The sequence below is a fragment of the Oryx dammah genome, unplaced genomic scaffold (genome assembly GCF_014754425.2).
Source record: "Oryx dammah isolate SB20612 unplaced genomic scaffold, SCBI_Odam_1.1 HiC_scaffold_17, whole genome shotgun sequence".
NCBI classification, from domain to species: Eukaryota; Metazoa; Chordata; class Mammalia; order Artiodactyla; family Bovidae; genus Oryx; species Oryx dammah.
In genome coordinates this window covers 34,957,752-34,985,213 of record NW_024070201.1, presented here as the reverse complement: position 1 = coordinate 34,985,213, position 27,462 = coordinate 34,957,752, and the positions used below count along the sequence as shown (strand labels likewise).

Sequence of the window (27,462 nt, the reverse complement as noted above, 5' to 3'; positions counted from 1 at the left end):
AAAGGGGCAGCGTCCCAGAGTGAAATGCCAAAACCCAGGCTAGGTCTCTTCCTGTAGCAACGAATCTTCACTACGCCGCTCACCGCCATACCCTTCCGCGGGAAAGCTACCTCCACTAGCCGAGGAAGGCGGAGCCGAGGAGGGCACTCCCGCCACACAGCGCTGGCGGCGCCGCTGGGCTTCCTGAGAGTTGTAGTTTTAGTCACCCATCCATCTCCTTTGTTCAGGCGGTATGTTGTGAACCAGGAAACTACAACTCCCAGAGTGCGCCAAGGTAGCGAGCGCCCGCGGCAGTGACGACTGTGGCGGACAAGGCCCGAAGGGACTCTGCCTTGTGGAGTGGCGCTGCTGCTTGGGCCGGTGGCAGACTGCAGGCTGCTGGCGTCGCCGCTGAGGAGAACGGGCGAGTGGGTTCGACCTTTCCCGTTGTGGTGTCCGCAACGATGAGTGCTGCCAGGGAGTCCCATCCGCACGGGGTGAAGCGTTCAGCCTCCCCAGACGACGATGTAAATAACAATGGCGGAGTGGTGGAGGGTTGAGGCCTACCAAAGATTGGGATAGGCGGGGAAGGGTGGATGAAGACGGAGGAAGCGCTTGAGGTGACCTGAATGGGGAGGGCCCAGAAGAATGAGAAATGTACTCTTTTCTTAGTTAGGCTTGAACTGTTTGTAGAGTTCTACCCGCTAAGAGCCAGAGACCTGCATAGGAAGGGGAATCGAGGAAGGAAATTCTGAATGGTCGAGAAGTGAAAGAGCTTAGTCAAGTGTACGTGTTTACCCATTTTGGGGCTGTTGAAGCTTCTTTATGGGTGTTTCTACTAGGAAGTGGCAAGATCCTGCTGATTTTAGGCTTAAAATCCTCCTGTGATAGTCGAGATGTTCGTGCAAATTTGGACAGATTATTCTGGCCGGGATTATTTTTGCAACGTAATGATAACAGTTAAACTTAACTGTATACTATTAAGAGTCAACCAAGAAAGTATTGAACGGAAACACTGTACCGGGAGCAGTGGCGCACCGTACTGAGGCCTGAGACGTTGAGATGTAGAATCCAGTTTTGATGTCAAGTACTTCTCTTTTCCCTCCCCCCAACAGTTGTCAGTTTAACTAGCAGGCCATTCATTCCTTGAAGTAAACCATTAAATATTCACTGCTGTGCCAGATGTTGGGAATTCAAAGATGAATAACTGTGGTGTTTATCCTGGGCCTTTTGTGTATTTGTACTAGCTCCTAGCGCGGTGTCATGGACACTGCAGTAACCAGTAAACGTAAAACTAGGTCCTTCATACAATGGATGAATGCCATGGAAACGTAGACGGGGAAATTGGGGAGGGGGGAAGGTGGAGAGGTTATTGATAAGGATGATGAAGGGAGGATAACTAGTTTACTTTCGATTATTTAAAGCGCTGTCAATTTCTGAATGTGTAGAGGTCTTTGTTTTCTAAAGTGCGGTTCAGTGCCTTTGGTAATATTTTACTTTGCGAAGCATAAAAGACTCATTGAACTCTGTTGGTGCGTCAGTTGTAATAAATGAGATGACGTTAAGACCCATCCCTCATTAGGTAAATGGTGGAGTTAGGTCCAGAATAGTAAGGCTCTTTACGGAAATTGATTTTAGCTCTGCAGAAAGATAAGTAATCAGTAAAGATTTGAGGATGAATAGTTATATAGTAAGATTTATTCGTGCCCCCTGTTCCTCCCTATTACTGGCTTTGAGATATTTTCTTGTTAATATGGTAAGCCATTACTTAATCAGGAATTTAGTTTGAGTAACCTGGGTGCCGTTTTAAAAACCATCACGCTGTTTTCCTCCTGGTATTTAACTGTGATTTGATTGCTAGAATGTCAGGCACCTGTTTTGCTAGAATCAAAGAAATAATCTTTTATTTTGACAGAAAACTCTTGGCGATAACAAAGTTGAAATGATTAAATAATTAAATCTCTACAGTGTTTGATGAGGTCAGGTTAAACTACATGACCTTAAGACCTTTTCCAATCTTATGAGCATTCCTTTTAATAGAGATGGTTACAGTTGCAGTTCAAAATTAGGTCCTCGGACCTTAACACATTATCTATAAATGTTGCTAATACGTGCTGCAGTTCATGGGGTCGCAAAGAGTCGGGCACGACTGAGCGATTGAACTGAATTCCATATTTTAGTGCAATATAGTAACTTGTCCTTTGACAGTGATTTTTGAGTCAGTTTCTTTAATATTTTAATTTTTGTTGGTAATTGGGAGTTATCTTTAAGTGCTTGTGTTTTTAATATTTTAAGAATAATACATATTTAAATTTTTAAAATACATGTCTAAGTTTAGAAAATCAAATGTAAGTGATCAGCAGTTTCTAATGTGCCTCTGCACCTAAAAGATTATCAATTTTCTTTGTCCACTCAACTCATGTTTATTGGGGGTAACAAATCATGGAATCCAACTCTAGGAAAATGCTGACAATTGTAGAAATAAATTCTAAGAGTTACTACAGTGTGTACTGAAGAGGAGGCAAATTGACTGCAGTTCTATAATAAGTGTATTAAGGATGAAACCAACTTAAAAATGGTTTCGTTGGTTTGAATGGAGTGGAGAAGTGAAAGCTGTCTTTTAGGAAGTAGGATGAATAGGGACGTTGACTTTAGTAACTGGTGGAGAATCTCTAAGAATGTATGGGCACCCATGTGCTTTTCAGAGTACAGCACTTGAGCAAGGTACTTTCTACTATATGGGAAGACCTGGAAAGAAGACCTGGAAGGACTTCATGATTTTTTTAAATTAGAATTATAAATTGTAGATGATAGGGTTGTTTATGTAAGGCATTGAAGATATTTGCTCTTTTAATAGGAAATTTGGGGAAGTTTTGCTTTTTTAGACAATTATTTTAAATTAATTCTATATATTTAACTGTAGTTCATAAACTACTTGTATATATCCTGTCTCATTTGATCTTGTACAGAGTATGATATGGAAAGAGCAGAGGATGGAAGCAAGTCATTTAGCCTCTTTGCCTCAGTGTCCTTATTTATTAAATGGACTCTTGAGAGAATGTAAATAAAAAGTGATATGTAAGTTGTGGAACACTATGCAATTCTTAGGTGTTGGTATTCTTAAGACAGCTTTTCAGGAAAGACTCTTAGGGCAGATGGAGAATTAAAACTTAAAAGTTAAATATCAGGTCCAAGGAACAAGTGTTTAGTGAGAATCAGAACTTAAGCTTCACTAATACTTTGCTTTTTTGTTTTGGGTTTCCTTTTCTTAACTATATTGAGCCAGAAATAGTTAAGAACTAACTAGTCTATGAAAAAATATGAGATATCAGGTGGTAAGAATTAAAGATTGGGAACTTAGATGGCCAGAATCAGAAGAGCATGCCACCAAAAGGAACTGAGAAGAACCATAAGTGAGTGTCCAATATGGGACAAATATTTCAACTCTTATATGCCCAGGAAGGATGGCCATCATTGTTTTACATATGCATTATTCTAGTGGTCTTTTATGAATAATTTTCAGAAGAAAAGATTGTAAAAGTAATTTTATTAGAAATTCTAATAACTTAAATTCTAGAACTTAACCATAACAAACCAAATTTTCTTGATTTTTTTCACCATATATGTATCTACACATGCATACCCAAAATATTTAGCATTCTCTGAATATAGCTTTTGCTTTTCGCTTCTCTTCTTTTCACAGCTATTTGTAAGGCCTCCCCAGACAGCCATTTTGCTTTTTTGCATTTCTTTTCCATGGGGATAGTCTTGATCCTTGTCTCCTGTACAGTGTCACGAACCTCCGTCCATAGTTCATCAGGCATTCTATCAGATCTAGTCCCTTAAGTCTATTTCTGACTTCCACTGTATAATCATAAGGGATTTGATTTAGGTCATACCTGAATGGCCTAGTGGTTTTCCCCACTTTCTTCAATTTAAGTCTGAATTTGGCAATAAGGAGTTCATGATCTGAGCCACAGTCAGCTCCTGGTCTTGTTTTTGCTGACTGTATAGAGCTTCTCCATCTTTGGCTGCAGAGAATATAATCAGTCTGATTTCGGTGTTGACCATCTGGTGATGTCCATGTGTAGAGTCTTCTCTTGTGTTGTTGGAAGAGGGTGTTTGCTATGACCAGTGCGTTCTCTTGGCAAAAGTCTCTTAGCCTTTGCCCTGCTTCATTCTGTACTCCAAAGCCAAATTTGCCTGTTACTCCAGGTGTTTCTTGAATTCCTACTTTTGGATTCCAGTCCCCTATAATGAAAAGGATGTCTTTTGGGGATGTTAGTTCTAGAAGGTCTTGTAGATCTTCTTAGAACCATTCAACTTCAGCTTCTTCAGCGTTACTGGTTGGCTCATAGGCTTGGATTACCGTGATATTGAATGGTTTGCCTTGGAGATGAACAGAGATCATTCTGTTGTTTTTGAGATTGCATCCAAATACTGCATTTTGGACTCTTGTTGACCATGATGGCTACTTCATTTCTTACAAGGGATTCCTGCCCACTGTAGTAGATATAATGGTCAGCTGAGTTAAATTCACCCATTTTAGTTTATTTTAGTTCACTGATTCCTAGAATGTCGATGTTCACTCTTGCCATCTCTTGTTTGACCACTTCCAATTTGCCTTGATTCATGGACCTGACATTCTAGGTTCCTATGCAGTATTGCACTTTACAGCATCAGACCTTGCTTCTATCACCAGTCACATCCACAACTGGGTATTGTTTTTGCTTTGGCTCTATCCTTTCATTCTTTCTGGAGTTATTTCTCCACTGCTCTCCAGTAGCATATTGGGCATCTACTGACCCGAGGAGTTTCTCTTTCAGTATCCTATCATTTTGCCTTTTCATACTGTTCATGGGGTTCTCAAGGCAAGAATACTGAAGTGGTTTGCCTTTCCCTTCTCCAGTGGACCACATTCTGTCAGACCTCTCCACCATGATCCTCCTGTCTTGGATGGCCCCACACAGCATGGCTTAGATTCATTGAATTAGACAAGGCTTTGGTCTGTGTGATTAGATTGGCTAATTTTCTGTGATTATGGTTTCAGTGTGTCTGCCCTCTGATGCAGAGTTCCAAAGAATAGCAAGGAGAGATAAGAAAGCCTTCCTCAGCTATCAGTGCAAAGAAATAGAGGAAAACAATAGAATGGGAAAGACTAGAGATCTCTTCAAGAAAATTAGAGGTACCAAGGGAACGTTTCATGCAAAGATGGGCTCGATAAAGGACAGAAATGGTATGGACCTAACAGAAGCAGAAGATATTAAGAAGAGGTGGCAAGAATATACAGAAGAACTGTACAAAAAGGAGCTTCACGACCCAGATAATCACGATGATGTGATCACTCACCTAGAGAGAGACATCCTGGAATGTGAAGTCAAGTGGGCGTTAGAAAGCATCACTATGAACAAAGCTAGTGGAGGTGATGGAATTCCAGTTGAGCTATTTCAAATCCTGAAAGATGATGCTGTGAAAGTGCTGCACTCAATATGCCAGCAAATTTGGAAAACAGCAGTGGCCACTGTACTGGAAAAGGTCAGTTTTCATTCCAATCCCAAAGAAAAGCAATGCCAAAGAATGTTCAAACTACCGCTCAATTACATTCATCTCACGCTAGTAAAGTAATGCTCAAAATTCTCCAAGCCAGGCTTCAGCAGTATGTGAACCATGAACTTCCAGATGTTCAAGCTGGTTTCAGAAAAGGCAGAGGAACCAGAGATCAAATTGCCAACATCCGCTGGATCATGGAAAAAGCAAGAGAGTTTCAGAAAAACATCTATTTCTGCTTTATTGACTATGCCAAAGGCTTTGACTGTGTGGATCACAATAAACTGTGGAAAATTCTTCAAGGGATGGGAATACCAGACCACATGGCCTGCCTCTTGAGAAACCTACATGCAGGTCAGGAAGCAACAGTTAGAACTGGACATGGAACAACAGACTGGTTCCAAATAGGAAAAGGAGTATGTCAAGGCTGTATATTGTCACCCTGCTTATTTAACTTCTATGCAGAGTACATCATGAGAAACGCTGGGCTGGAAGAAGCACAAGCTGGAATCAAGATTGCTGGGAGAAATATCAATAACCTCAGATATGCAGATGACACCACCCTTATGGCAGAAAGTGAAGAGGAACTAAAGAGCCTCTTGATGAAAGTGAAAGAGGAGAGTGAAAAAGTTGGCTTAAAGCTCAACATTCAGAAAACGAAGATCATGGCATCCGGTCCCATCACTTCATGGGAAATAGATGGGGAAACAGTGGAAACAGTGTCAGACATAATTTGGGGGGGCTCCAGAATCACTGCAGATGGTGATTGCAGCCATGAAATTAAAAGACGCTTACTCCTTGGAAGAAAAGTTATGACCAACCTAGATAGCATATTGAAAAGCAGAGATATTACTTTGCCAACTAAGGTCTATCTAGTCAAGGCTATGGCTTTTCCAGTGGTCATGTATGGATGTGAGAGTTGGACTGGGAAGAAAGCTGAGCACTGAAGAATTGATGCTTTTGAAGTGTGGTGTTGGAGAAGACTTCTTGAGAGTCCCTTGGACTGCAAGGAGATCCAACCAGTCCATCCTAAAGGAGATCAGTCCTGGGTGTTCATTGGAAGGACTGATGCTAAAGCTGAAATTCCAGTACTTTGGCCTCCTCATGCGAAGAGTTGACTCATTGGAAAAGACCCTGATGCTGGGAGGGATTGAGGGCAGGAGGAGAAGGGGACGACAGAGGACGAGATGGCTGGATGGCATCACTGACTTGATGGACATTAGTTTGAGTGAACTCCAGGAGTTGGTGATGGACAGGGAGGCCTGGTGTGCTGTGATTCATGGGGTCGCAAAGAGTCGGACACAACTGAGCAACTGAACTGAATATAGCTAACTGCTTATCAGTTGTCGTGTGTGAAACAAACATAATTTCATATTTCAGATCTATTTATAATAGATCTTAGCTTTATTCTTGCATTTGCATCATCAAAATATGATACCTGAAGAATTTTTTTGAAACGTTTTCATTTCTCATAGTTTTGTTTAGAAAGGGGGGTTGGTTTCTTTGCTCTATAATTACACAGCATTTTCATTTTTAGATTATAAAGTCAACTGAAATAATCAATTCAGTGAATGCTTTCATTTCTGTATTCCTTCTAGTCACCAACCCTTAATATTTGTCCACTTAAAAACTATATGAAATAAGTTTTGGTGTACAAATATCATAAAAGAGGAAATTGTTACATATCTCTCTAGAAAAAATGGGGTGGTCCAGGCTGTTGTTGCAGTAATGCAAAATGAAGCCTGTTGAATGGCTTTCTAGATGAAAGTATCATTTCTTTTTTTTTGTCTTTTTTCTTTGTCTCACATTGACTTCCACGTTGGAGAAAAATTCTCTCTCTCATTGACTTCTGGGTTGGAGAAATCTAGTATTTCATCATCCAAAAACTCATAGTTTTAGATTTTTGCAGTTAAGTTTTCCATTATTGTTAGAGTGTGTACCCTACTTGTCATTTTGCATTCATCTGCTGCTGCAAAGTCGCTTCAGTCATGTCCAACTCTGTGCGACCTCATAGATGGCAGGCCACCAGGCTCCCCGTCCCTGGGATTCTCCAGGCAAAAACACTGGAGTAGGTTGCCATTTCCTTCTCCAATCCATGAAAGTGAAGCCACTCAGTCGCGTCTGACTCTTAGCGACCCCATGGACTGCAACCTACCAGGCTCCTCCATCCATGGGATTTTGCAGGCAAGAGTACTGGAGTGGGTTGCCATTGCCTTCTCCGATTCATCTTCTAATTCACGTAATAGTTGTGAAATACCTCCTGTCCATCTAGGTTTTTTTACTCAGTTGCCATTATGGGTAGAAATGTAAAATTTTTCAACTGTGTCCAAAGAAAGCTAAAGCATACAACAGAGAGGTGATGTCTTCTTGAAAGATGATGCTATTCTTAAATTTTTTGCAAGTTGTAGGGTAAAATATTGCTTGAATTCCATAATATTTGTTAGATTTATAAAAAGGTTCAATAGACACATTTGATAATTACAAGATAGGATGAGTTTTGCTCTATTCTTAAAAAAAAAATAGCAAATATTCTCTTTGTTCTTTGGAAGACCTTAAAGAAAGAATAAAAGTCCTAACATACTAGTCCTTAGAAGTAACAGAAACTGTTCAAAAAAGAAACTAAAAATGGGTCCAGTTGACTCTGAAGTTATACTGTTCTTTAGAATATTACTATAGCCAGTTTTTAACTTCAGTTAACAGCTATGGCAGCCTTCTAGGATCAAAGTATTGGTACCCTTGGGCCCTGTAAGGCTCTAAGTAGCTCTCACAGTGTGGTCAACATCATCAGCATCTCTTAAGAATTTGTTGGAAGTGCAATAAATCCTTGAGCTCCACCCTAGATGTACTAAATATGAAATTCCTGAGGTACAGCCCAGCAGTCTGTGTTTTAACCAGCCCTCTGGGTAATTCTTAGAGGTACAAACTTTTGAAACGCAAATCTCTGGTTTCAAAAGAACTAAAGGAGTTTGCCTTATGGTAACAGAAAATAAGTATTTTTAAAATCAAATATGATACATATGGTTAACTTCCTAATCAAGAATGAGTCTAGTTTATAGTGAAAACTGATGGGAGTGGGAGGGAGGAAGAAACTTGAGATTTACTAGTAGACTCTTTCTAAGTTTTCTTAATATTTATTATTATACAGAAAAGATTAACTGGTCTATTTCTTTTCCAGCTTGGATCTAGCAATTGGGAGGCAGCAGACTTAGGTAATGAAGAAAGAAAACAAAAGTTCTTGAGACTTATGGGAGCAGGAAAGGTAAGCATCAGACAGAATACATTTTTATCTTTTCTGTGAAAATAATGCCCTTTTTGTGTGTGTTAAGTGACAAAGAATGAATACACTCAGATTCCATTTTACTTGACATTTTAAGGTCTGCCTGATTACTTTAGTTTTTTGTAGCTATAACTGACCTAATTGAGCTGCTTCTAGGATTCTCTGTGCCACTGGGTGATAGTTAGAGACTATATAGAGAAAAAAAATTGGTTTGAGCAGACTCCTATGGAAGAAAGAAAAGGCAAAAGTTGTGATTTGCCATCTGTTAGCCTAATAATTTGATACTTCTGGGCAGACCATTTGGTAGATCTTACAAAGAATAATCTTTCATATTTTATAGCTTGTCCAGCTCTTTAAGTAGTGGCCAGGGGAATAGCCTTTATCAAAAACTTGAATTCTGTCCTTTGCCTTTGCTTTTTTTATTCATATGAGAATGCATTCATGCATTTTACCAATGACCGTTGACTGTCTAATACATGCCAAGCACTGTCCTAGGTCCTGGAGGAGCAGGGTGGGATCACACAAATCAGTAACACATGTTTAGAGTCATGTGCTGGAGGATACCAGATAATGACAATATAGAATTATAATTACTATGGAAGAGCTATGCACATGCTGCAAAATCAGCAGACAAGGGAAGCTAACTCTTGTTTAGCAGCATAAGAAAGCTTCCCAGAAATAGAATTGATCTGAATCTGAGAGGATTAAGAGTTAGCCAGACTAGAACAGTGGAGTTGGGCATTTGGAAAGATCATGTAAGATGTTAGGACCTATACAGAGGAAGCATTGTATAATACTACATTAGTCCAGATTTCCAATAATTTGTGATTTGTCATAGAAAGCAGTCTGAAGTTTCTCTTGGTTCCTGTAAATAGATTTTCTAAGGATATATAAAGTAATAATTTAGGAAGTATACTTAATCTAGTAGAATTAAATTTCTTTAAGTACCTTGAAATAACATCCTAACATAAAATATATGAAATTTAACCACCAGTGGTCAGTTATATCTCAGTAAAACAGGAGGGAGTGAGTAAGGTGGAGGACAGATTGAACAATTAAAAAAAAAAAGAAAAAAATTTGGCTACTGATAAATGGGTATAGCATACATTAAATTCTTTGATAGCAAAGATTATAACTGATCTTTTAGTCACAGGGTGCTATCACCTTAGAATAACTCAATGCCATTGTATATATTCAAATCTTGTTACATATTTTCTGCAATCTAAAGGAGCAATCTACTTAATTATTGATTTGCTTTTGTGCTAATAATATGTAGGGCAATAAGCATTAATGCTTGAAGCTTTTCAGGAGTATCATCTGGGTATGGAGAATATGGCATGATTTCACAATAGGATGATTTGTTATATACTGTATATCTTCACACTTGATTGGTTAAGATTGCTTTGCAGAGTCAAATTTTAATGAACAATTTTGCTGTTATTGTTGAGTTGCTAAGTCGTGTCTGACTCTTTTGCAACCTCCAGGCTCCTCTGTCCATGGGATTTTGCAGGCAAGAATACTGGAGTGGGTTACCATTCCCTTCTCCAGGGGATCTTCCTAACCTAGGGATTGAACCCAAGTCTCTTGAAAGGGCACGCAGACTCTTTATCACTGAGCCACTAATTTTGGTGAACAATATTTTTTTCATTTGGTATTCTTTTTTTTTTTAATTGAAGTATAATTGATTTACAGTTTTGTATTAGTTTCAGATATACAGCAGAGTGATTCAGTTATGCATCTATATCTGTTTTTCAGATTCTTTTTCATTATAGTTTATTATAAGATCCTGAGTATAGTTCCCTGTGCTATATATATGTATAGTAGGACCTTATTGTTTGTCTATTTTATATATAAGATTTTGTGCCTAAAATTCCAAATTTATCCCTCCCACCTGTCTTGCTCTTTGGTAACCATAAGTTTGTTTTCTATGTCTGTAAGTCTGGTTTCTGTTTTGTAAATAAGTTCATTGTATATTTTTTTAGATTTTACATGTGATATAATATTTGTTTTTGTCTGGCTTCATTTATTATAATATCTAGATCCATCCATGTTGCTGCAAATGGCATTATTCATTCTTTCTTTTATTGCTGAGCAGTATTCTATTGTGTGTATATATATATAATTCCATTATATATGTATGTATGTATACACACATCTTCTTTATCCATTCACCTAAATGATGGACATTTAGGTTGCTTCCATGACTTGGCTATGTAAATACTGCTGCTATGAACATTGGGGTGTTTATATCTTTTTGAGGTAGTTGTCTTTGTATATATGCCCAGGAATGGGATTTATGAATCATATGGTAACTGTTTCTAGTTTTTTAAGGAACTTCCGTACTGTTCTCCATTTACATTCCTACCAACACCATAGGAGGGATCCTTTTTCTCTTCATCCCCTCCAGCATTTATTGTCTGTAGATCTTTTGATGATGACCTTTGTGACCAGTGTGAGGTGATACCCCCTTGTAGTTTTGATTGGAGTTTCTGTAATAATTCGTGATGTTGAGCATTGTTTCATGTGTCTTTTGGCCATCTGTATGTCTTGGAAAAATGTCTGTTTAGATCTTCTGCCTATATTTTGATTGGGTTAGGATTTTCTTTTGATATTGACCTATAGGAGCTATTTGTACATTTTGGAAATTAATGTGTTGGTGGTGTCATCACTTGTAAACATTTTTTCCCATTCCATAGATTGTTTTTTCATTTTGCTTATGGTTTCCTTTGCTGTGCAAAAGCTTTTAAGTTCAAGTTTTTTTAGGTCCCATTTGTTTATTTTTGTTTTATTTCCATTACTCTAAGAGACAAGTGAAATAAATAGTGCTGCAATTTACTTGTATCTTTAATCCTGTTCAAGTTTATATTTGAATACAGTGTTAGAGAATGTTCTAATTTCATTCATATACATGTAGCTGTCCAGTTTTCCAAGCACCACTTATTGAAGAGACTTTCTCTGTTGTATATTCTTGCCTCTTTTATCATAGATTAATTGACTATAAGTATATGGGATTATTTCCTGTTCCATCAATCTATGTATGTTTTTGTGCCAGTTCCATACAGTTTTGATTACTGTAACTTTGTAGAATAGTCTGAAATGAGGGTGTGATTCCTCTGACTATTCTTCCTCAAAATTGTTTTGGCTTTTTGGGGCCACAGAAATTTTAAAATTATTTGTTCTAGTTCTTTGAAAAATGCCATTGGTGATTTGATAGGGATTGCATTAAATTGATAGATGGCTTTGGGAAGTATGGTCACTAACTATGGATTCTTCCGATTCAAGAATACTTTCCATCTGTTTCTGTTGTCTTCAGTTTCTTCTGTTAGCATCTTTTAGGCTTCTCAGTACAGTTCTTTCACTTGTTTAGGTTTATTCCTTGGTATTTTATTCTTTCTGATGTGATGGTAAGTGGAATTGTTTCCTTAATTTCTCTTTCTGATAGTTCATTGTTAATGTATAGAAATGCGGCCAATTTCTATATATTAATTTTATAGTCTGCAACTTTACCCAGTTCATTGATGAACTCTAGTAGTTTTCTGCTGGTGTCTTTAGGATTTCCTATATATGGTATCATGTTATCTGCGAACAGTGACAGTTTTACTTCTTCCTTTCTAATTTGGATTCCTTTTATTTCTTTTTATTGTCTGATTGCTGTGGCTAAGATTCCCAATACTATGCTGAATAAAAGTGGCAAAAGTGGGTATCCTTGTCTTATTCCTGATCTTAGGGGGAATGATTTCAAGTTTTCACCTTTGAGTGTGATGTTAGCTGTAGGTTTGTCATATATGGCCTTTATTACGTTGAGGCAGATTCCCTCTGTGCCCACTTTCTGAAGAGTTTTTATCATAAATGTATGTTGAGTTTTAGCAAAAGTTTTTCTTCATCTACTGAGATTGTCAGTTGAAAAAATGCACAACATAACAGTTGAAAATTATTTTATTCAGCAGATTTTCTGAGTACTTAAACCCAGAAGGCAGCCTCTCAGATTGTTCTGAGCAACTGCTCCAAAAAGGTAAGGGAGGAGCCTAAAACCAGATAGGTTGGAACATCAAAAAATTACTGTTAACTAGGGAAAATCCAATATGTTAAGTTAGTGAATTTAACACTTCATGTGGGAAGGTACAAGAGTCTAGACTCATTGAAATCATTCTTTTGATAGGCATCTTAAGTGTTTAGGGCCAGTATCCTGAATCTCTACCAGGAGCAAAGTAGTGAATGCAGTAGCTGCTAGCTTGATGGCTACAGTGCCCTTCAACTGACATGGCTACATTTTTCATTCATAGTTCTTCTTTCCTCTTAAATTCAACCAACATTTGAGAGGCCCTTTGTGACGAATTTTGTCCAACAGTGCTAGGGAGTCTCATGTGTGAGTGTGAGATTAACTGTCTTTAGACCTTTGCCATCATTAGTTTTTTGAAGACCTGGTTACACATTGGGTAATGCAGTAGATAATCTTATAAACTAGACAGGATAATTAATATAGTTAGTAACATTAATAACTTTGCCATCATTAATTTTTTGGAGACCTAGTTACACATTGGGTAATGCAATAGATAATCTTATAAACTAGACAGGATAATTAATATAGTTGGTAACATTAATAAGGTCATAGTATGGCAGGGAAAGACAGAGTATAAACAATGTTTTATTTTTGTTTATAAAGGAATACTTGATCAACTTGTAGATCATGGAATAATAAGGAAAGGTTTTTCTGGAAAACAAAGACGAAAAGCTAGTATTTTCCCCCCAAAAGTCATAGTTATATATTTATTATTTCATTCAGTCCCACATAATGCCTGTTGATCTGGATGAAGTCATCAGGTTTTACATGAGAGTTTTGTCATTTCTTATGTATTTCAGTGATATCATCTAAAAGTTACCAGAAACTTACATTTTTTAAAAAAGTTCTTCTTATGAATCTTCTTGAAGATCTTCATTTTATAAAAGCATTAGAGTAAAACAATGGCTGTTCATAAATGACAGGACTTAAAATGGCATGGTTAAAGAACTGACTACAACGTAGTTGACAAGGAACTTGGGTATTTCTGTGAACATAAAACATTTTAAGACAATAAGTAGAATTATAGTGATAACATTATACCAGGGCATCTCAGATTTTTAGTAGTTTCATGTAAATTTTGGAATATATATTAATGGCATCCATACAATATAAAGTTCATCTCTAATTACATGACAATGCTTCTCAAGTAATTTAACATACCTGATAAGCCTAATTAGTTTGACATCGCTCACTGAGGTGTCTTGGTCCCTCTGAAGCATCCCAGAGTTAGTAGGAGGTCAGAAGAACTTTAGAGTTTGATGTTTGGGAAGTCTGTCCATACTGTCAACACTTGATCAAATAGGATCATACATAGGTCATTCTGAAACAGTACTTAAACACAGTGACAAAAGATTGCAAAGCAAATGTAGATCACCTAAAGGCAAAGAAACTCACATAATCTGTTGTCAAAAGCAGTTTTCTAAGAAAACTTTAGTCTTTCAACAGAGAGAAGAAACAAATCCAGTCATGTACCAGCCTGCTTTTAACAGCAAAATCCATTTATGTAATTCAATCTAATTTTAGTCAGTCCTGACCATGTATAAAATTCTTTTCTCAGAGTTCCTTTTCCACAAACCTTCCGTCACTTTCTATATTATTTTGTCTCTTTTCTCATCTACAACTAACCACTTCTAGGAAAGAGTTACTTTCTTTTCTCTTATAAAAATGCAAATCTAATCCTCAGACCTTCTTTTGTTCTTAACACACATCTTACTTTTCTAGCATACTGGACTGTTTTTATTATTTGTAGTAGCTTTAATTTTGTATTAAATTAGGATTCTTAACTCTTAAAAACTTTTTCTAATGAATACTAAGAAATAAGCAATTATGAACTGTCTTTTACATAGCATTCTGTAGATTGGTGAACATAAATACCAATTTTTATAAACTCAATTCTGTCAACTTTAACACCTTTGACTCTAGTTTTTATTAGGACTCAGTCAGCATTTGACTCTAGTTTTTATTAGGACTCAGTCAGCAAGTCTTGGTTTTACAGAGAGTCCTAGAAGCTTTCCTTTCTTTTGTCCTCCAACCATTTTATCTGTTTTGTATAAAAGTCTCTGGGGTCCTCAGTGAGGGGTTGAGCCAAGTGACTCAGGCCCTTTTCTCAATCTTTGAAGCTGATAAATTGGCCCATTTCCCTGAGTAATTGTTGATCAGGATCTCAGTGCAATTTTCTTCCACCCTTTAAATACACACACACACACATACATACATACATACATATATATATATGTATGTATGTGTATATATATATAAAACAGGTAAATAGAGCAGGCCTGCTTGAGGTCTTTTATTGTTGGGGACCAGTACTTTGGGGCGAGGATCCCTTTGACACATTGAACCTTAGGTAATGTTTGAGAATCTTTTGTTTTAATCTCTTTGGCATATTTATCCCATTTTAAAATAATCATTTATCTAAACATTTCTTTATCCGTTTGGGATAAGTTCCTTTAAAGTTTTTAGGTTGTTGGGAAATAGTCTCTAGACTTTCCCTTTGGTTTTTTTCTTATTTTTCTGTTAATCAACCTAATTAATATTAATTATTCTACTGCTTTTATTGGCATCCATAAGATCCCTTAAGGGGAAGCAGAAACCAAAATAAGATTTCCCAAACTAGTTTTTTGGGTTTGTCAAACTGAGGGTGTTCTTAGAGTTAACCATTATATACTGTTTTTTCCCCATCTTTTAATTTTTTTCCCCATAGGTATCAAGAAAACACGTATTTATAATGTTGTTTAGTCACTGAGTCATGTCTGGCTCTTTTGCAACCCCATGGACTGTAGCCCGCCAAGCTCTTTAGTCCACAAGATTTCCCAGGCAAGAATACAGGGATGGATTGGCATTTCCTTCTTCAGGGGAACTTTCCAACTCAGGGATCAAACCCACATCTCCTGCATTGGCAGGTGGATTCTTTACCATTGAGCCACCAGGGAATCCTGTTTATAATAAGAGCCCTCTAAAAATGTAGATATTTAGAAGTTTCTCCAATTTAAAGGATTAATCATCTGGATGTTAGTAAGATGTATCTTAATAGTGACTTAAACCTATAACACAAGAGGGTTCTCCACAAGAGAGTGTGTATGATGCCACCTAAACAGATCCAGAAAGTTTATTCTCAGAAATAAGTCTAAGAAAGTAAAGTGAAGTCGCTCAGTTGTGCCTGACTCTTTGCTACCCCATGGACAGTAGCCTGCACCAGGCTCCTCCGTCCACGGAATTTTCAAGGCAAGAGTACTGGAGTGGGTTGCCATTTCCTTCTCCAGGGAATCTTCCCAACCCAGGGATCAATCCCAGGTCTCTCGTATTGTAGACAGATGCTTTACCTTCTGAGCCACCAGGGAAGTCCATAGAAAGTAAGAAAGTAACAGCCTTCACTAAACAAGCTGATGCAGTAAAGGTTAAGAATGCAAAAAGCCCCTGTGAGTTGGTAAATTCAGACAAAAGCTGCTCAGAATCTCAGTCTATTTGACTGGCTGCTAAATGTACACCATATGTGTACCTTTTGGATGACAGAGACCAAGTGCTCAAAATACACACCCCCAAAGAAAAGGCCTGAAGATCAGGTAAAACATTTATATCTCAAAGATGCAGAAGGAAAAATGAATGAAAATCCCCCTAGAAGGGCTTTTGTTTTTTAACATCAAAATTCTGTTTTTTTTTCAAGCTGACTTTTTCTAACTTAAGTGCATATACAAAAATGAGTTCCATTTAGTCGTTTTCAGGGCAAGACTCCTTAATTTATTTTCAGGTATAAGTTCTGTATGTACATGAATCTGGCTGGAGTATTAGTCGGAGGTTGGCTTTCTGACACTCCTCATTTCTCTGAGTGAGTCTGTTTCCTATTTTAAAGTTGAATTTCTCTCAAATTTACTACTGTACTTTTATCCCAACAGATTCTTACTAAGGTAGCCAATTTGAGGAAAACATCAATCAGGTCAGCTTCTTAACCCAACCATTCAGCCAAGACTGCTTAGTATGTTTTCAGTTGAGGAAATCCCAATGTCTTTCCATTGAATTCCCCATTGTCTTTCAGGTAGGGGGCACTTTCTCTCAGGGTCTTTCATCTGGCCTCCCTTATAGTACCTTTCAACTAGGGGGAGCCACTCTCTTTCAACTGGGGAGCCAGGTACCTGTTAGACACCACCAAATAAAACTCATCATCATCAGGAACCAGGAGAGACTCACCCAAAGAGACTCATCCAAATTCGTCTGCACTCTCTGAGGAGACAGATGAGCACAACAGGCCTCTGTTGGTATCAAGGCCTCAGTTCCTCATAGCGTTCAGACAAAAGGGAGGCATCTTCTCTGTGTCCCTTCCTGGTCACCAAAACTGTCCACTGGAAAAAATACACAACCTAAAAGTTGAGAATTATGTTTTATTTGGCGGATTTTCTGTGGACTTAAGTCAGCCTCTCATATTGCTCTGAATTACTGCTCCAAAGAGGTAAGGGATATATAGACATTTTTGCAACAAAAACTATAGATGAAACATCAAAAGATTACTATTCATTAAAGAAACTAAGGAAAACCAGACATGTCAAATTAATGAATTTAATGCTTTTCAGGGAAGATTTAATGGGAAGATATAAGAGTTTGGACTCACTGAAATCATTCCTCTGATACACACCTTAGATACCTAGGGCCAGTATCCTGCTTTTCTCCATCCCAAATCCCCTCAGGGTGCACAATTGGGGGTGGCTGCTGATTTGATGGCCAAAATATCCTTTATTTATTGATGTGGCAGGCCACATCTTTCATTCACAAGAGGATCCTGTAGTTTTTTATTCTTCAATTAATGTGGCATATCACACGGATTGATTTGCAGGTATTGAAAAATCCATGCATTGTTGGGATAAATCCTGTTTGATCATGTTGCATGATCTTTTTAGTGTATTATTGTATTCAGTTTGCTAGTATTTTGTTGAGGGTTTTTGCATCTGTTCATCAGTAATATTGGCCAGTAATTTTCAGTTTGTGTGTTATCTTTGTCTGGTTTTGGTATCAGGGTGATGGTGGCTTCACGGAATGACTTTGGGAAATTTCCCTCCTCTTTAATCTTTTGGAAGAGTTTGAGAAGGGGTGGAATAAGTTCTTTGATGTTTATTAGAATTCCTCAGAAGCCATCAGTTCCTGGATTTTTGTTTGTAGTGAGTTTTTAAAGTTACAGATTCTATTTCATTTCCAATGTCCAGTCTGTTGAAATTTTTATGTTTCTCCTTGATTCAATTTTGATGTGTTGTATGTTTCTAGAAACTTGTCCATTTTTTCTAGGTTGTCGAGTTTGTTGGTATATAATTGTTGATAGTATTCTCAAGGTTTTTTGGTATTTCTGCAATATTAGTTGTTACTTCTACTGCTTCATTTCTTATTTTATTTGGGTCGTCTTTTTTCTTCTTGGTGAGCCTGGCCAGAGGTTTGTTGATTCTGTTTACCCTTTCAAAAAAACCTAGCTCTTGGTTGATTCCCCCCTGCCCCAATTTTTAAAAAGCCTCTATTTTCTCTTTGAAACTGAAAAAGTGAAATTGTTAGTCTCAGTCATGTCTGTCTCTTTGCAACCCCATGGACTGTAGCCCACCAGGCTCCTCTGCCCATGGAATTCTCTAGGCAAGAAAACTGGAGTGGGTTCCCTTCTCCAGGGGACCTTCCCAGTCCAAGGATTGAACTTGGGTCTTATTGCAAGGACTTCCCTGGTGGCTTAGACGGTAAAGCGTCGGCCTACAATTCAGGAGACCTGGGTTCAATCCCTGGGTCAGGAAGATCCTCTAGAGAAGGAAATGGCAACCCACTCCAGTACTCTTGCCTGGAAAATCCCATGGACAGAGGAGCATAGTAGGCTCCTACAGTCCACGGGGTCGCAAAGAGTGGGACATGACTGAGCGACTTCACTCTCTAGTTGCATTGCAGGCAGATTGTTTACCATCTGAGGGACCGGGGAAGCCCTGTTTCCTCTTTTGTTATTTACCCTCTTCTTCTGACTTTGGGTTTTGTTTTTCTAAGTATTTTAGGTGGCAGGTTGACTTGTTTGCTTGAGATTTATCTTTTTGAGGAAGGCCTGTATTGCTATCAGCTTCTTACTTAGGACTGCTTTTGCTGCATCCCACAGATTCTGTATGGCCACGTTTTCATTTGCCTTAAGATGTTTTAAAATTTTCTCTTTGATCTCATCATTGACACCTTGATTTTTTTAATACCATGTTGTTTAGTCCCCATATAATTGTTTTTTTCTTGTTTCTCTTTCTGTCATTGATTTCTAGTTTCATGCCATTGTGGTCAGAAAAGACCCTTGAAATAATTTTTATCCCCTTAAATTAGTTACGACTTGTTCTGTTTCCTAGTATGTTGTCTACCCCAGAGAATGTTCCATGTTCACTTGGAAAGAATGTGTATTTTTATTTTTTGGATGTTATGGCCTATAAGTATCAATTGAGTCTTATCTGTTCTGTTGTGTTATTTAGGATCTGTTGCTGCATTGATTTTGTGTAAGATCTGTCCACTGATGTTAAAGTCTCCTATTGTATTCCCATCAGTTCTTCCCTATGTCTGTTAGTATTTTATTTTTATTCATTTATGTGCTCCTATATTGGGTATGTATATGTTAACAACTGGAATAGCCTTTTCTTGTATTGATCCTGTTATTATTTTACAGTATCCTTTGTCTTTATGGACTTTGTCTTAAAGTCTATTTTTTCTGATATGGGTATTGCTACCCCCACTTTCTTGTCATTTCTATTTCCATGAAATATCTTTTCCATCCTCTCAATTTCAAATCTGTGTGTCCTTCACCCTAAAGAGAGTCTCTTGTAGGCAGCATTATGGTAGGTAGCCTCTTGGTTTAATCCAATCTGCACTCTTGATTGTATCATTTAGTATACATTTGTATTTAAGGTAGTTGTTGATAGATAGTTGTTGCCATTTCAAACCTTCTTTTCCAGTTGAGAATGTATTTCTCTTCGTTCCTTTCTTTTTGTTTGTCCTGTTGTGCTTTGACAGTTTGTGTTATGTTTGAGTTCTCTTTTTTTTGGTTTTTGTGAATTTGTTGTTATGTTTTTGTTTTGTAGTTACCCTGTTTTTCAAGTTTTTTTAAATAAAATTTCTTATAGCAAAAATTACATATATCAGATTTATTAGTGAAAAAACTAAAACAATTTGGACAAGTACCTTAATATTTATGGGTTTAAACATTTTCATACTTAAGAAATGTGAAAATGCTTTCTGCCAGGTTACACACCAAATCGCATATGAAGAAAGAAATGTACTAGGTTACATTGATTGTACCCTTGGCACGAGTTTTAAAGAAAATACTGTGAACACTGCCAGTTTGAAGCAGCCTCAACTTGTTGCCTAGGACAGAGTTAAGGATATAAATATGGGTATTGTTAGTCTTTCCTATTTTTAAATGGTTTTAACCCATTGTTATATCTCATTGCTTTGGACTGGTAGTCATAGGTTCAAGCACATTCTAGTAAGAATCTACATTTTCTAACTTCTCTCCCCCATGTTTTATGATTTTGATGTCTCTCTTCTTTTACATCTTCCTGTTAAATAAGCCTTTTGGTATTCATGTTAATTATCATTGCTTTCACAAAATTTTTTTAAAAAACTATGGTACTGGCTTACTTAAGTGACTCATTTTCTGATTGTGATTTTCTCTTTCCTATAGGTTTTTGCTGCATTTCTATTTAGAGAAGACCTTTAAATATTTCTTTTAGAATAGGTTTTGTATTGCTGTATTCTTGTAGTTTTTGCTTGTCTGCGAAATTCTTTCTCTTCTAAATGATAATCTTGCTGTGTAGAGTATCCTAGGTTGTAGGATTTTTAGGACTTGGAATTTATCTTGCCACTCCCTTCTGTCCTGCGGCATTTCTGTAGAGAAGTCAGCTGATAGACTTATGAGTTTTTCCTTGTAAGTAACTCTTTGACTGCCTTTTTTGACTGTGCCACACAGCTTGTGGGATCCTAGTTCTCTGACCAGGAATCAAACCCTGGCCCCCTGCAATAGAAGTATGGAATCCTATCCACTGGGCTGCCAGGGAACTCCTACTTGCTGCCTTCAGAATTCTCACTTTAACTCTGGCCATTTTAATTATAATGTCACGGTATTGGTCTGTTAGGTTCATTTTGTGTGGGACTCTCTTGTGTTTCTTGTACCTTGGATATCTGTTTCCTTTTGGTTTGGAGAGTTCTCAGCTATAATTTCTTCAAATGCATTTTCAGCCCCCTTTTCTGTTTCTTCTGGGATCTCTGTTACATGTAGACAGACTTGCTCTGTTTTATACCACAGATCTCATATATTGCTTTCCTTTTTTTTTTTTTTTCCACTTTTCATTTTGTCTGCTGTTCTGATTGGGTGATTTCCATTATTCTGTCTTCCAGATCATTTATTTTTTCTTCTGCATTGTTTAGCTCGCCATTTATTGCCTTTAGCTCAGGTTTTGTCTCAGCAGGTGTTTTCTAATTTTAATTGGCTTCTCTTTACAGTTTCTAGTTATAATGCTCTGCATTTTTGTTGATAGCCTTTTTTAACTCCTTTATTATTTTTATCATCTTTTTGAACTCGGGTCTAGTATACTGGAGGTTTCTCTATAATTTTAGGAGAAACAGTTTTTTGCTATGGGCTTAAAGGGTTGTTTTTATATGGAAATATCCCTGTATAGCCCGTGAGTCTAATATTTTTGGTGTGAGGGCTGTTTTTAGTATGGGTAATCGCCGCATCTTTCCTCAGTGTATACTTGCTGTCATCACCTTGTTGTAGGGGTTATAGTTGGTGTTCAGGATGTAATCTGGCCTCAGGTGATGTGAGTTCCTGTGATTCCTTTAACCTGGCCTCAGGTGGTCTCTTGGAGAGCTGCTCTGTTCCTTTAATCTGGAATGAGAAATGCTAACATCTTACATTTGTTTATGGGGTTTAGTTCTGAAAGAACTCAGAGATTCTGTTATTTGTATTTCTTGAGGTGGAACTGAGACCCTACCCAAAGGCTACACTATTGTTTCTTGACTGCTCCTCACTCCACTCTGCATCCCCTCCCTTCTCTGTTTAGCCTCTATTTGAATCTGCCCTTTGGAACTCAAGGAAGGTCATGGAGGCTGGAGTCTCTTCCCTACAACCAAGGAGGGACACAGAAAGGTTTCTGTGCCCAGGAGCCCCACAGGCTCCTGTTTGGTTTCAAAACTAAGTATGAACCATAAAGAATGTATTGGAACTGATAAATTGAGACTAATTATGTAAGCTAATGAGATGGTAACTTTGACCTAGATTGTTTTAAATTCTGTGCTTTTTCATAGTGTGAAAGAGTTTTTTTTTTTTTTTTTGTAGCCAGAAGTAACGAGCTAGCTGTTTATGGTCTGTTGCTAAGTAGTAATGATTCTTATTTTTTACATTTTAGATTTCTGTCATTTTGTTCATTGTATTTAGCTAAATAATCTGATTTGCTTTCTCTTCAGGATATATACCTGAGACATAAACAACTCTTAAGTGGCATTTTAGAAAAGAAAATGTTTAAATTGATCCAATTTTCTAGTTATCTGTCTTGTTTAAAATCGACATACTTTCTATCCCCATCCTCTGCTTGGTTTATTGTAATGACACTGCCTTCAGACATAACTATAATTTACTTATTGATTTTGTTTCCCCTCCCCATCCCTATCCATGCAAGAATGTAAGTTCAGCATCAGGCACATAGGCAATAATTATGTTAAATCTGTGGTTTCAAATTCTAATACATTTCCTTCTTACAGAAAGAACATACTGGTCGTCTTGTTATAGGAGATCACAAATCCACATCTCACTTCCGCACAGGTAAGAAGGTAAAATATAATTAAAGTGGAGGTGCTAAATTTGGAATGTGAAATACTTGCATATATTTTGGGATATTCTAACTTCTGTGTATAATTGTTGATTAGTTCTGATGATTAACATGTTGGAAATAGATGTTGTATATGTAAACATGTTCCACACATCATGTAACAGTATATACTCTGATGAAGGATTTGAAAGAGTTTACATTAATACGATATTCTAACCAAGAAACTGACTTGCTTCTGTTGCCATTTTTACTAATTTACAGCATGTAGTATTTTAATTGTAGTGAGGTTTTATGCCTCATCTTGCCAATTGTAATTTCTAGAGTTTACATATATTTTGTATACTATTTACTATACAGTGTTAATAGTTGGCATACTATACTGGTTTTTAGCTTATTCACTAAGTTTTGCTCTGAGATCTTTGAAGAGCATAAACTCATTGGAAAACCTGAAGAAATGAATTTTTCTTTTAATTTTGGGGGGGGGCATTTAAAAACTGAAAATGAATTAGAACTTGGATTAAGTCTGCTGAAAAATTTTCATTTAATATTGACCCTGATCTTGGACATTATTAATAACAGGGCACAATACCCCATATACATTTAAGAAAACCTTTACTTACATCATTTAAATTAACTTTATACTGACCTAGATTATGTAGCATATTTTAGAAATTAATAAGCATTTTATTTTTCTGGTGTTGGACAATTACTTCAAATTAATCTGCATTGCTACAGAAGGCTAAAGAGTCTGAACTTTGGCAGAATGGAAATGTATTTAACTGTTGCACTTATTCTTTTAAAATATGAAGTTATTTTCTTGTATTTACAAATTAAAATGCCACGTACAGAAAGCTCCAATGGTATTGGTAATATTTTAGTCCTTGGGTGGTAAGTTTAATGGTTGTTTAATATTCCGCTTCATAACTTACATGCAACAGAGTATATGTTAAAAGTATATGTCAAATGTCACCTGATATATCGGTTCAGTAAAGTGATATGCAAAGAAAGGCATATGGAGAGCCAATTCCAAGGTCATTTTATTTAGCCATTTTCTGAACAGAATTATGTGCCTTTTCATTATTTGTGTTCAAAGACAGAAGCTGTTGTTTGTTGGAGGTGTTTTTCTATGACTAGGAGGAAACTTTCACTTTCAGGAGAACCATTATGAGACTATATTAACTAAAACATGATACCCAAAGTTCTTAGTAATTACTATTTACAGTATCTAAACTTCAGGCAATTCTGAGAATTCCTTATCTGGTTTAAATTATTACATGGAAAAATTTTTCATTTTTATTAAAACAGCTTCTAGTTCGAGTCATTACTAAAGAAGTAAGTTATTTTGTCTGTTAGGTAATTACATATGGTATATAAACCCATTCACAAAATTCACTGTACAGTTACTCAGAGAAATCAGCCCTAAATATAATAGCATCTGTATTATGGGTTTTTTGTGTAATCAAATATTTTTATTAATTTGACTGAAACATAATCAAAGTACACTGGACATACAGGGGAAGAAGACAAGAAAATTAATGAAGAACTGGAGTCTCAATATCAACAAAGTATGGACAGTAAATTATCAGGAAGATATCGACGACATTGTGGACTTGGCTTCAGTGAGGTAGTAATTAACATATTTTCATTAAGTGGAAAGATACTTCTAATTTGATATCACTTATTTCTGTTAAATTACTCTAGCAACCAAGAATCCTATGTAGAAACCTCTCTTTATATAGTTACTTAAAATATTTTTATATGCCAAACTAGGTCTTTGTAGATAATGAGAAGAGAGATTGAGAGTTTTTGAAATATGTTTTTTGATACTAGCTTAATGTACATTCTGCTTAGAGAATCATTAGGGCACACTTTAAGTAGGCATGAACAACGTACTCACAAGTTAGATGAAGTATTTCATGTAAATACTCATTAGAGTTATCTTAGTTGTTTCCTATATCACCTCATTCCATATAACTCCTGGTTCATTACTCCAAAATAATGTAATATGCAAAACATTGGTAACTGTTTTCAGCACTCCTGTGAATCAGTGGTTAACTTGCCTTATTCTTAAAAAAAGTATTGTTTCCATCAGGAAGACAATGTTAATTTCAAACTAGGGAGGGAAGGAAAGGTGGTGTTTCAGAGCCCTTTCTTAAGTAAAAGTCCTCCTCAAGTACCAGTTTATGAAACAGCTGGAGACGCCTGAGCCCTCAGCTCTTCCCTAGGCCTCTGTTCTTAAACTGCTGATTTAATGGCTAGGGAGTGAGACAGAAATGAGGGTCTTTTCCAGTTTTTGTACTGGATAATTTTAATAGGCTGTTGGTTGATGTTTGTAGGTAGATGATCATGATGGAGAAGGTGATGTGGCTGGAGATGACGATGATGATGATTCACCTGATCCTGAAAGTCCAGATGACTCTGAAAGTGATTCAGAGTCAGAGAAGGAAGAATCTACTGAAGAGCTCCAAGCTGCTGAGCACCCTGATGAAGTGGAGGAGTCCAAAAACAAAAAAGATGCAAAAAGCAACTATAAGATGATGTTTGTTAAATCCAGTGGCTCATAACTCCCAAACACTTAGTCTTTGTATTAAAAGTAAGCCTTATTGTTATAATGCACAGTGGAGGACTGCTTATAGAGCACAGACCTTTGTATTATAATTTTTAAAAAGGCCCTTTTAAATAATTACAAAGAGTGTTTGCTTTCAGATGCCATGGGTTACACTTTTTTGGGCATGATTATAACCATTTTTGTAAAGAGTAAGAGTTGTATAAAATAAGAAATAAATACAATACTCAACTTCTTTTCATGTTAGCATCATCAACAATCTCTAATATCACCTTTTTACCCCTTCAGATACAGTTATGGGGGAAACAGTATTTTTTGTGTGGTAGCTGTTTATCTTTTTTTGTTTCTTCATGTTTTTCTTTTATAAAAGTTTGATCTGGTACTGTGATGTGTTCATGGGAAATATTCTTTTATTATACTTTCTCATAGTAGAACTATTCATCATGGATATTTCTGCTGCCAATAACAATCTAAATTAATGCTGGCAAAAGATTTGGAACTTAGTTTACTCTTACTGATTCAGCTCTACTCTTTTGGACCAAAGCAACATGAGAGCAAATACTTTTCACACCTGTTTAGGCTGGGGTTGCAGTTGTCATATATTTGGAATGTTATGATCCCAAGTAGTCTTTATATAATTTGAATGATATTGTATGTTAGGTTTTTTTTTTAAATATAAACTTGGCCAATTTTTACAGAAGAAAATTTTTCTCTGATCATTTGGTCCTATCTATTTAGGAATATGTAAAATGGAACTTTTTTTTTTAAAGGTAATATGTGACCAAAGTTAAATTTCCTTCCTAATGCTTAAATAAAGAGAAAGCAGCTTCCCATATTTGGGTATTTGTAATAACTTTATCCTCATCTAAAAATGAGGAACAGGCTTATTGAACAAGAATCTGAAACCAAATTCTCTTCATTTTATCCCAGTGCTGTTATCCTGATTATCTTACAAAAAGGAGTATTGCTTTGATTTTATCACTACTTCTGTTGGAGTAAGATTAGTATCTGACTACTATTATGTGGTTAATTTGTACAGCAGGTTAACACAAACTGCATTATGGGCTAGTCAATGATGTTTGAGTAATTGGGTTCAAAATCTTAATGTTTCTAAGTGATGTGTTCAAAGGCTTGAGTTAAAACTATTTGTTTGCTGAACTGTTATACGTCTAGATGCTTAAGTATGTTAATGTGTTGGATTTTTTTTTTTTTTTTTTTTAGTCCCTGTGTCATTTTGAAATATAGAATGTGTTCAAGGAATGTAGCAACTAGAACAGGTGATTTTTGGATTATGCAGTCCATCCTGAAATTTTTTTTTAGATTTCACACCCCCAGCATTTTTTTTTCTTATTTCTCACATTGTTTTATAATAGGTGTTACCCTATATAGTAAAATACTGAGTCAGTGGGTAGTAAACAATGTACAACATTTAACAAATAGCATTTGGTTTAAACAAGTTTGGCTTTGTTCAGATTTCAGTTTGGCCATTGATTTTCAAATAACTAGCCTGTAGGGTTGCTTATTACAACTAATTTAAGAAGTGAAAACTGATTTATGTTTAACAGTGTTATATTTTAAAAAGTACTTTTCATCAATTTATTTAAATATGCTGGGTTATTAATAAGCCTCGATTCTTATATAAATAGAAGAGCCTTGTTCTAAAATAACTACACTGGAGGACCTTTTTTCTTCATCTTCAAGTAGAGAAATTCTTACTCCAGTTCATTTATTATTGGACATTTAACAAAATTCAGGGTCGGAATAAATTTAGGTCTGTTGGACCATGTGGCCCAGCACCACATTAAATATCATGGCTGTCTTTTAAGCATGAACATTGGGTTTTTGTTTTTCTTTATTAAATTGTGGGGGAAGGGGATTAAAGGAAGACAGATACAATGCCATTTTGATATCCCTACTAAAGTACCAGGAGGGAAAACACAATTTGCTTTTGCGCAATGAAATATGCTATTGAGGTCAAAGTTGAGTGGCAACTTTTTCCTACTATTGATACTTTCTTACCTGAAATATACTTCTCCCAGGTGTTGATTATACTGATGTTCCAGTGATCTTTCTATTGTAAAGGTTTCCAGGAACACAGATTCCTGTGTGTATTAATAGGTAAAAGTCTTCTCATATCTGTAATTTTTTAAACCTGGAAGAATTCAAGGTACAGAAAAAAGTCTGACGTGATTGTTGTTCTGATTAAACAATGGTTTGAGAGCAGAAA

At 36.6% G+C, this 27,462-nt stretch overlaps 1 protein-coding gene across 1 annotated transcript; it reads left to right on the top strand.

Moving 5' to 3' along the window:
* The first annotated feature begins 266 nt into the window (after positions 1-266).
* CUNH11orf58 (chromosome unknown C11orf58 homolog) lies at positions 267-27,462 on the top strand. The gene is made up of 5 exons (XM_040258294.1): positions 267-506; positions 8,702-8,785; positions 22,602-22,662; positions 24,184-24,293; positions 25,006-27,462. Exons 1-5 carry the CDS (start codon positions 444-446, stop codon positions 25,231-25,233), a joined length of 546 nt encoding a protein of 181 aa, XP_040114228.1. The 5' UTR covers positions 267-443; the 3' UTR covers positions 25,234-27,462.

What these genes read in the sequence shown, in the direction of transcription:
- CUNH11orf58 (XM_040258294.1), top strand. Translation starts at nt 444, where the DNA reads ATGAGTGCTGCCAGGGAGTCCCATCCGCACGGGGTGAAGCGTTCAGCC. An exon ending in CAGCCTCCCCAGACGACGAT is followed by an intron (nt 507 to 8,701) that starts GTAAATAACAAT and finishes TTTCTTTTCCAG; the next exon opens with CTTGGATCTAGCAATTGGGA. An exon ending in CACATCTCACTTCCGCACAG is followed by an intron (nt 22,663 to 24,183) that starts GTAAGAAGGTAA and finishes CTGGACATACAG; the next exon opens with GGGAAGAAGACAAGAAAATT.